General features: G+C 37.2%; 1 protein-coding gene across 2 annotated transcripts in view; it reads left to right on the forward strand.

Moving 5' to 3' along the window:
• The window catches only part of BMP5 (bone morphogenetic protein 5), a 56,087-nt gene extending 45,329 nt beyond the window's left edge, over window positions 1-10,758 (forward strand). For both annotated transcript variants that reach the window (XM_021392599.1, XM_021392600.1), the window contains 3 exons: window positions 3,371-3,447; window positions 5,024-5,134; window positions 8,582-10,758. In XM_021392599.1, coding sequence (XP_021248274.1) covers window positions 3,371-3,447; window positions 5,024-5,134; window positions 8,582-8,731 — 338 coding nt within the window. In that variant the 3' untranslated portion in view covers window positions 8,732-10,758. The remainder of the gene's footprint in view (window positions 1-3,370; window positions 3,448-5,023; window positions 5,135-8,581) is intronic.

An 11,102-nucleotide genomic window follows, 5' to 3' on the forward strand; every position in this document is an offset into this window, starting at 1 on the left:
GGAAGGAAGGAAGGAAGGAAGGAAGGAAGGAAGGAAGGAAGGAAGGAAGGAAGGAAGGAAGGAAGGAAGGAAAGGAGAGAAAGAAAGGCAAGAAAGGAAGGAAGGAAGGAAGAAAGGAAGAAAGAAAGGCAAGAAAGGAAGGAAGAAAGGAAGAAAGGAAGAAAGAAAGGCAAGAAAGGAAGAAAGAAAGAAGGAAAGAAAAAGGAAGAAAAAACGAAGAAAGAAAGAAAAAAAGAAAGAGAAAGAAAAGCATATTCAAATAGCATGTTACTAATAAAAGTAAAATTTGGATGGGCATTTTTAATGATATCGAATCTCTTCTGGATCTGATTCAGTCCAACATTTTATTGGTAATTTGGATGATTGATGACTCTCCCAGATCTGGTAACTTCTATGAACTTGCTGAGAGCACGCTCTGTCCCATTGCTCAGGTTGTTAACAAAGACATTAAAAAGTATTGGCACCAGTACTGGTTCTTGAGGGACATCCCTAGCAACCAGCTGCCAGCTGGACTTCATACCACTGATCACAACCCTCTGAGCCCAGCAGTCCAGCCAAGTTACCATCCATTATATTCTTTACCTATCCAAAACATATCTGACCAATTTGGATATAAGAATACTATGGAAGACCTCTTAAAAAACTTTCCAAAAGGAGTGCGAACAACACCCAGTTGTGACTAGCCCACAGAGCTAGCCAGCTCATCACAGAGAACAGTGAAGTTGTTTAGGCACAGTTTGGCCTTCATAAATCCATGCTGACTATTCCAAAACACCTTCTTGTTCTCCATATGCCTGGGCAAGGCTTTCAGGAGGATTTGATCCGCAGATTTCACAGAAACTGAGATTGAGCTGATTACTCTTCCTGAAGATGGGTGTGGTATTTTCCATTTGTGAATCATAAGAAATACTCCTCAGTCATAACGAACACTCAGAAATGGCAGGGAGTGACTTTGCAGTGAGATTGGTCAACTCATTCTCCACCCTTAAACTCATGCCTTCTGCTCACAGAGACCTGTATGTCTTTGATTTGCTTAAGCGGTTCCTAACTCTATTTATTTTACTGTGTGGATAGAGTTTCAGTCACTAGGCTCAGGAACTCGGGATTACTGAAGGCAAATCTTGCTAGTAAAAAACAAGGTAAATAAGGCATCAAGTACCATAACCTGTTCTGAGTCCTTATCACTAAGGTTCTCTGCCTGGTTGAGCAAAGGATCTGTATTTTTCTTAATTTGTCTCTTGTTTTGAATATACCTATAGAAGTACTTCTTGTTACCCTTCATGTTCATCAAAGTTTCAACTCCAGCTGAGCTTTGGCTTTCCTGCTACTCTTCCTTATATGCTCAGGAAATACGTCTTATGTTATTTCTCATTGTACATCAATATTAAAATTACTTCATAATTGAATTTGAACTCAGTCAAGAGCTTACTATTCAGCCACAGTAGCTTTGTGCTACTGTCTGCTTGACCTGCATATGAGAATGCACTTACCTGATGCTTCTCAGAGGTTCTCCTGGCAGATCAGATCAGCCAGCTATCCCAAGCTCCATTGGACTCCAGCTCAATTACCCATCAGGTCACATTAAGAAGACCTCTGAGTCTGAAATCTGTCCTGTTCCCCTGAAGCCCAGGTTTGCAATTCTCTTGTTGATCTTGGTCACCTCTTTTGAACCTTTAGCTCCATGATCTCATGGTTTTAGCAGATCTCATCAATATTCACAACCCTAATTTGTTCTTTGTCCATTGATTTACACAAGTTCAACAGAATAGCCAGCAATACTTCAAAAAAAGTGAAGTAGATCATTTGGCAGTGTGATTTTCCTTTAAAATCCGCATTCTGTGGCCTACTGCTAGAAAATCATCCAGAAATCACAGGAAATAATTATTTTACTGTATGTGGTACTATCTTCAGTTTTGACCGTCACATCTTCAGAAAGACACAGACAAACTGAGAAGAATTTAGAGAATAAACAATAGGACAAATGAGAATAGTTGACAAGAAGCAACTGGCAAATTTCTAGAAAAGCTCATTTACGTTTTCTGCAGAGATGGTGAAGCCACACAACAGGTTATCTCATATGCTGTAGAACTTAGTCTCTTGGAGGTTTTTAACTATACATCAGACAATTAACTGCCAGCAATCCTCTGTATATACTGATTCCATCTTATAGCAGAAAGAATATCTAAGTTATCACTGAGGTTTTTTATAGCCTACCAATCCTATGACTTCATGGTGCTTAACTGTGAGCATTAATAAATGGTATTGCTAATATTTCTAAACATATATGCAAGCTTTTCATTCAGTTAAGCTGTAAGGAACTTGCTCAAAACAAAATCTAAAAACAAATTCTAGAAGAACCTCCTTCTCTCTTCTACAGTTTCTGTGGCACATCATGGAGTTCCTCCAATCAACTGAAAGCTCTTCCATATTATTCTAGGTACAATGAAAATTGATTATTTTTTTCATTTTATGTGAAAAAAGTCTATTCTTTAATTTTCCAAGGACTTTTAAACACAGATCGTCCTATCCCAGCTTCAAGTTTTTTAGTGCTAAGAACTGTTCAAAAAATACTGCTCCCTTGCACATCTCACTGACACTAAACCAAATCCAGGGTGCTAATGGGGTGGAGGCATGACCACACCACCTTTTTTTCCTGTTACTCAGGGGCAGTAAGGAAAAAATACTACATTTTCTCAAGACTAAAGGTTGTTCTGGAGAAGCACACGTGGTAGGTTCTGCATGTCCTTCAATCCTGACACATCACTCACTGCCTGGAAACATTCAGACCTTTAAAAAGCAGCTGTGATTATACTCGTGTACCGTATTAGATCTAAAACTACACATCATTTAATGATTAATGTTTCCAGAAAATATGATTTAAAAATGAGTACAAAACATGCTAACTTTTAAATAACAGACTTCTGGAAGTTTTGCTGATTGAGGACCACTTTTTTTCACTGTTAACTCATCTTTTGGACTGGGCTACTTTATTTACCTCATGATTAAGTTTGTGCCAACACGCAGAAGACTTCAGTATACCCTGGATCAGGCAGTTGGTGTACTGCTTTAATTACACGTGCAGATATTATCAGAATTGTCACTTAGCTAGCAAGCAAGCAGAAGTCATATTAACCTGTTTTCCCTAGTATTGTCTTATTCCTGCTGTATACACACATTGCATCAGGCTGACACTGGTTATTCTGAATATCCTACTCTACATCGCCTATATGATCAACCCTAGGAGTATAAATGACAGTATGCACGTCACTTTCCTTTGAACAGTTTGGTCAGGAGTTCAAAAACAGCAATCTCTTTTCAGTTCTAACCATGTTTCTTAAAAAAGTGTTGACTTTTTATTTTCTTCGTATAGATTATAACACAAGTGAGCAAAAGCAAGCCTGTAAGAAACATGAACTTTACGTCAGTTTCCGAGATTTGGGATGGCAGGTATGATTATAAATTCTGTTTCCTATCAATGCTAATTGGGACAGTCTAGTTTACAGTCCCCCAGTATTTACAGTATGTTTTCTTCGTGGTAATTGGTATTTCACTGATGAGAGACAAATTCTTTAAATGCATTTTGAAATGAAACCCTATCACTAACTCTCTACCTTTTTTGGTGCTGTTCTCTCAAGTGTTTTGCAAACTTTACTGGCTTTACAATCTGAATGCATTCACTGAAAGATAAATCTGAACCATTACTCAAGATCTGCATGGGTCTGGAGTAAATGAAACCTAAATCCCCACAGTTGTTAGCAAAGGGACTTTTGAAATTTGCCCTCAAATTTTCCCTGCTCCAGTCTTCCATGAGTCAAAGTGATTTCACCAGGTTGGGGTCCATAGACAATGAAAACTTACATCACTGTTCAGTGGTCTTTAAAACACCAAAGCCCAGTTGACATAAGTCCTAGGAAAAACTCTCTCTTTTATAAAGTACAAAGAAAAAGAAGTTACTTCTAGTAAAGGGACGTAAAGACAGAAGTAGAGTTATTATGAGGAAAAGAAAATAGAGAACATTTTAGATTGTTTTTGGCTCAATTCAGATTCTGATTTGTGTAGTATGTTTATCCTCACAGAAGCCTGAAGATTTAGGAATAGTGTTTTTACAAGTTTGCAGAGCATAAGTATCCTGTCTGTGGTGACAGGGCAGGCTTGTGATATTGACTTGAGTTCAGGCTGCTGAACAAGTGAGCATTGTCTGCCTTTTTCAGGTATCACCAGTTCTTTCCTTTTTTTGTTGAAACATGAAATTCTCACATGCCCCATGATACACAAGGCTCACAGATCAGTCAGTCAAGGTAGTCATAGAAAAAAGAAAATATTTTTTTTTCCACATAAAATACTTGAAAAAATTGAAGTTGGAGATGGAGAACCAAAGTTACACTGTAAAGTATTTAATCTGTGAGACTCAGGATGGAATGCGATAAAAAGAAATAAAAAATGTGAAATAGATTCTCTCCCTTCTTCCCATGGCAAATCCATTACCTTTGTCAAGCAAAGGAGGAATTTAGCAAACTAAACACATCAATTTGTCAACGTTTTAATATATTTTCCTTCATATGTTCTTTTCCCTATACTGTCTGTTGCTAGATATTCTCAAAATTAATGATTCAGTGCCATTCAACTGAGTAATCTCTAGTAACTCTTAGTCTCATGCAATATTGCAATTAATAGTATTGAATATGATGAAGAAAGAGGATACATTTGAATTACTTTTATTACACAAAAAAGTAGTAAAGAATTTCAGTCCCGGAAGAAAAGTTTGCAAATAAATATGTTTGGACCTTTAATTCCCCTTACAGTGTCATTAGTTGGTATTCAGAACAGCTTAATTTAATTTTCATTGGAGTTTTGCAGGAATAAAGCAAATACTTCTATTTTTGGCAAAAAAAGTATATTAACATGCCACGTTCTGAAGTTCATTTTGTCCTTGGACAAGCTTTAGTTAGTTTGATATAGTTCTACATTCTCTGTGTGAAAAAAATAAAATAAAATTGTGTGAATTTATTTGTTCTGATTTTAGGACTGGATTATTGCACCAGAGGGCTACGCTGCATTTTACTGTGATGGAGAGTGCTCCTTTCCCCTCAATGCCCACATGAACGCAACAAACCATGCCATTGTTCAGACACTGGTATGTCCCTGCCTATGTTACACTTCCCTGTTTTGCGCTTGCGTCCTGGGACAGGGCCTGTCTCTTCCTCTCTGTTTACCACTGTTGGATTTTGGTTATTTCTGTGAAATTACTCATTTCAAAGACATGATTCGATGATTACACTGGAGAAGAGATGAATTGTCCAGAATGGCCTGTGTGATAGATTTCCCTTCAATTTCCAAAATAATAATACATGAGAAGATTGTGTCTTATTATTGGAGAATTGTGTAGACAGGAGCCAAAGGGGGTGTCTGGTTCTCCTGATTTTTTTTTCCTGCAGCTTATTGAAGCTCCATGTTAACATCTACAAGCTATTCCTTCCAGAAATGTTGACACTTGGCCACTCTGGACCTCTGTCGTCAACTGTTGGCAAAAAACTTAAAATATAATTGAATGTGAAGCTTTGCAAGCAGATGCGCTTGCATGTAAGAAATTGTGTTCAGTCATGCCTGGCTAACAAATACAACTTATAAGTAAGTGTGTTTGAATTTGTTGCTCTGCCTGGTACATGTGAAAGTATTGCAGCCAGCTTTTTGCCTCTGCCAGTTCTTATGTTAGTCCTGTGCATCAACCAGAGTTGCCAAAAGGATGATCTTAGTTGGATCAGCTCACAAGGCCTCCTCCAGCCCACAGGCGTTCACCTACACTTCGGGAAACACAGCAGCTCCAGAAATCAAGACCTTTAGAATGCAGTGCTACAGGTCTGATGAATGGTTGTGATTTTTCAAATGTGGCAGCTGAAGAATTGGCTCTGAAAATCATTCGTATTAAGAGATGGATTAAGAAATGGAGGAATGAGATACAATAAGCAAGAAAGGAGTGGGAGGATGAAATGAGAAGATAAAATGGTTGTCATTCCTTATAAATTTCTAGAAATGACAGAACAACTGGGCCTGAAAAGCCTTTTCCCCTTCAGAAATGAGTACAGCTATCACCCTCCTGGGTAAAATCAAAAGAAAAGAAAAGAAAATGAAAATAAATTTTGGTTTTCCCCAATTCTTTTCGATAGAAAAAAAAACTTTGCTTGTGAGAATTGCTATGTTACATGAGAGGGATATTTTTAGAAACTCACCATGTGCTGAGACCATTCCCTTTCCATCCAACTTCTCATTTATGTACCTTCCTCAAGCCCAGTCACCAGTGTAACATTATTCCTCTACCCCAGAAATGAAGCTAGCAAGAATCACAAAAAGAAAAGTCAGAGGCTGGGAATATACAGAATTGTGGTAAGAGGTTCAGGTGAAAGGGAACAGCAAATGCTAGTTGGCAAGGAATACAGCAGTGTGCCTAGGAGATGATGAAGAACAGAATCCATCCAGTCTTGAACTGACAAGAAATCAGTCAGCAAAGCAGAAGTTTATCATTAGGTAAACATTGCCCAGAAAATTCACCAATTACACTGAGATCCTCAAGTTAGAGTTCCCTGCTGCAATTATGGGCCGTTAAATAAGAAGTGGACCAGTGCTATTTTCTCTTGTGCATCTACTCTTTCCAAAAATGATTAATTTCCGATGTTTAAGAAATATTTGTAGATTGTCCACTTTTTAAAAGTTGGATACTTAGATTTTCCCTCCTTTTTATGGCCTTTTTGGAACTGTATGTCTCCCTCTGCATGTACTGTACATGCGTCCAGTTCTGGAGCCAAAAAATCAAGAGGCTAATTAAATTTTAACTGCACATAAATTAGATGAGATAACAGTAGTTTAATGCTTTATGGTTTAAATTATGCACAATTCAGATTTACACAAGGTGTGCACATGGGGATGGCTTGAGAAACAATTATTCATACACCCCACCCTAATCCAAATGTAATCATCTCTCAGCCATACGGATTACACCATTCTAAAAGAGCCCACTCTTTGGGTTGGGAAGTGATTGTTCCTTGGTACCCCTCCAAACTTTACTGACTCATTTTTTTTTTCTCTTTTGTAACAAACGTAGGAGAAATGTTGGGCTAGTACCTCTCTTGTCTTTTTCTGAGACTGAACTTAGGTAGACAGAACAAACAGATACATATAAATACAAGAAAGGCTGTATTTAATGAATTATATTATCTCTCTTCTCTAGTCAGCCTCTGAAAAAGCACTGGTGTAGAAATGACCTCATGATCATTCAGTTCAGGGCATCAGCAGGTAGATACACGCTGTCTTCCAGGCTTTTGAAATTCTACCCTTCATTAAGATGCTCCCTCTTTGCCATGCTGTGGGCATCACTGTTGTGAGGGGCTGCAGAGCTGTGGAGCTGGGGAGGCAGGAGCTGGTGGAACTCAAACATGGCACAGTCATTCTTTTCTCCAGTGCTTTGCTATTCATTTGTTAAACTGTTTTTAAATGTGTGTCTAAACCCTTTCTAAACTGTTTCTTCAGGATTTATTATTGCTCATTTCAGAAGACCTTCTCATGGTAACAGTTATGTAAAAATCGTTTCCTGATAGACTGTTCTCTGTTGTCTGGCAAAGACTCTGGGCTTATATCACTGCAAGACAGATGGCTCTAACAGATTTACAAAGACTTAACATACAAATGAAACCTATTACTGCTGAAGTCTTCATCCATGCCTTAATAATCTCTTGCCCTCTCTATTACAACTCCCTCCTTTCTGGCCTCCCCAGTTTCCAAGTCTTCAGCATGTGCAGAATATTACATCCAACCTTCTTTCAAGTACAAAGAGCTTGTATTTCCCCCATTTTCAGATATTTCCACTAGATCTTGTTCGTTCTGGGATGCTGTTCAAAACTGTTTTTCTTCTCTTTAACCTTTCATTCATATATTTTAGCTTAGTGTACAGAAAGCCTTCTCTGTTTGGGTCCTTTCCCCAAGCTTCCTGTCCAGCTGGCACTTGCCTTACAAATTGATTTTGACTTCAACAGAAGTAGAGCTGGATGCACAGATACCTAGATAAGACCTTAAAATACACTCATGATGTCTGAGCACATCTTACTCTTACATAGACTGAAAACAGTGTTTCGCTATGAGCCTTTGCCCGCACAGCATTTGCTTTCTGTCACAACTTTCCTCCATGCTGAGACTCTATGCAAGAAAGCATTTTAGCACATGCTGGAGTCTTGGTGAAACAAGGGACATGAGCATGTGCTTCATGTTAAGCATCGTCCTCAGCGGAGATGGTACTAACATATGTGTTTTCCCAAACTGCAGCCTAACTTCAACTCTTTTCTAAATTTCATCTGAAAACCAACTTTGTATCTTGGCTGCTTCTCCCCACTTAACTCTCCATGTACTATTATTGTATAACACTGCCTGCACAATTGAAATCAGAGCAACATTCTGGAGGTAAGCTCTGCTTTAAAGTTGCTGAGGAAAATCTGGAACCACAGAACTCTGTGAATTGCAAAGACATGTCTTGTACCAACGTTGTCCTTGTACCTCTCTGTTTGATACGTGAGCTATATATTTATCTGTCTTTCAGGTTCATTTGATGTTCCCTGATCATGTACCAAAGCCATGCTGTGCACCAACAAAACTGAATGCAATCTCCGTGCTCTACTTTGATGACAGTTCCAACGTTATTTTAAAGAAATACAGGAATATGGTGGTGCGTTCATGTGGCTGCCACTAGGATGAAAAAAATAATAATCTAAAGCAGAGGGGCTTATTCAGAATTGTAATAAAGTCAAGATACAAGCCTTGCTGATGAAAAGGCAGTTCGAAATTTATTCCATTTCATGTCATCTCTCATTTAAATGTACAGTATAATGTATATAGCAGCTTTTATTTATTTAAAAGTATATAGTTTCTTTTGTATGAGCAAAATTTCAAAATCACTTATTTTATGGGTCACCTTACTCAGCAGCAGAACTTCAGAAACTAATTTTTTTGAATTGAACATACTGGAACCTATGTAATTCCATTTCCATACTTTAAAGTAAAATCTTTGTATTGATTTTTTTAAGGTTAGTAACTCTGGAACTTCTGTAACTGCTTCATATTGTTTAAAGAATGAAAATACGTTTGGTCATATTGTGCCAATGAAAACTGTGGAGGGATATTTATTTAGAAAAAGGCACAAAAAAAATAAACAAGACTGCTTGGCCAAACATATTTTTTTCTTTTAGAAGTTCTGCTCCATTAGAAGAAGTGAAATGTTGAACAGTGTTAAAGTAAATAAATAGTAGATAGAAAATAGAAGTGAAGAGATTGCACATGTAACTATTTTCTTTAACGAGATGAGTGTAACTGAAGGAGTGTGCTACTTCTGGGCCTGTGGGCTGCAGGGTTTGCAAAAGGCTCAGAGCTCTGGGAATTCTGCAGAGACAGACTCTAGCCTCTGTATCAGACCTTCCAAGTTAACACTAAGCATTGAACTACAACGTTCTTACCTCAGTTCATCGGTCCATTATCCATCACATCATGCTACTGCAGCAAATATTTTTATAGTAACAGCACAAGGTAAAATCAAATAAAAACCCACACAAGCCGTACCATCACATAGGTGAAGTTACCATATACTTGTCCGTGATGGTGGCTGTTCACATGGAAAGATGAAAAATACCATTCATAAGGAGCTGCTGGGTAATTTGCAGCCTCCTGTCAGTCCTGTCTTCTTTCCTAGAAGGCTTGGTTTAAATAATGAGATGTAAGATGGGATATATTTCCTTTTTTTAGCATCAATTTTTATAACTTCGAAATTTCTTAAATCCATACAATTTTTTTTCATTTCCCTAAACTTTTGGCCTCAAATAAAATCCTGTGGTTGTGAGTCGCACAATTTATAATGGTAGCATTATCATCCTCACCACCAGCATCCATACGCTTATTTGAATTTAACACATTTGAGAACTTTGGACACCCCTTTGTTCTAGCATTATGAAAATGAGAAAATTGAAACTCAGTTTTCTCTTTATTATATGGCTAACCATAATACGCTTTTATCTTGAACTACCTTGATTAAAAATGCTTTTTAACAGTTCTCAGAGTGTTGTCAACAAGTGAATGGTACATACCAGTTTCTCCTTAGGCAATCCATTCATGCAGATGTTGACTTCAGTGGTTATTTAAGGCATATTTCAGAAAACTCAGATTTTGACAGACTGATAAAATCAGCATGTATGTGTGACTGTACGCATGCGAATGTGCAACTGTTGTTTCTGCAGAAACTAATTTATTTTATCTTGCTACTGGAGTATTACATACATTTTTTTATGCATACACGCAGTTTTTTGAAAAATTTACAGTTCTGACTTCTGTCTTCGGAGCTCTATCTCCTTAATGCAAACAATTCCATTTTACACTTCCATTTCTACTTTATACATACATTACCAACATATCTACATTTAGATGCAGTTCACACGCAATGATTTATATCAAATTATTATGTCTCCAATTGAATTACCATTTTGGAACGGCTAAATAAAAAAGGTTAAATTCCTGAGTTATTTTCAAAAAATTTTCAGGTTGCTGTATAAATTGGGCAGGAGGATATGCTTTTCAGAAGTTGATTTTTTCTAAATAGAATTTGATGAAAACTACATTTTGGGTACATTAAGTAATATATTTTTAAATAGTGGTGTACCATTTTGAGAATAAGAAATGGAGGATTATTGTTATATTATTCTAAAAATATGCTGTTGGAATATATTTCTATATTTTGAGACATAATAAACCTGTAATACTACTTTGTTCTACTGTGATTTTGCTTCTGAGACACATGACAAAGTGACACCACTTTCACATCTTTTTTTAAAGGTAAAAGCTAGAGATTGCTTAGAGTCATTCATGCATTTTGTTGCAGTTCATTTTTATTACAGACATTTTTCAAAATGACTTTTGTTATGTCTTATGATATGTCCTGTATTTTTTTAAGCTGCAGCTGGTTGAGCCATCTACTCTATTAATAAATATCACACCTTGAAATCATACCTCCGAACTGCTCACACTCCACTCAAAACGTACTAGAAATGCAGAAATATTTTTTAAAATCTCCTTAAATA

The sequence above is a fragment of the Numida meleagris genome, chromosome 3, assembly GCF_002078875.1.
Source record: "Numida meleagris isolate 19003 breed g44 Domestic line chromosome 3, NumMel1.0, whole genome shotgun sequence".
Lineage (NCBI taxonomy): Eukaryota > Metazoa > Chordata > Aves > Galliformes > Numididae > Numida > Numida meleagris.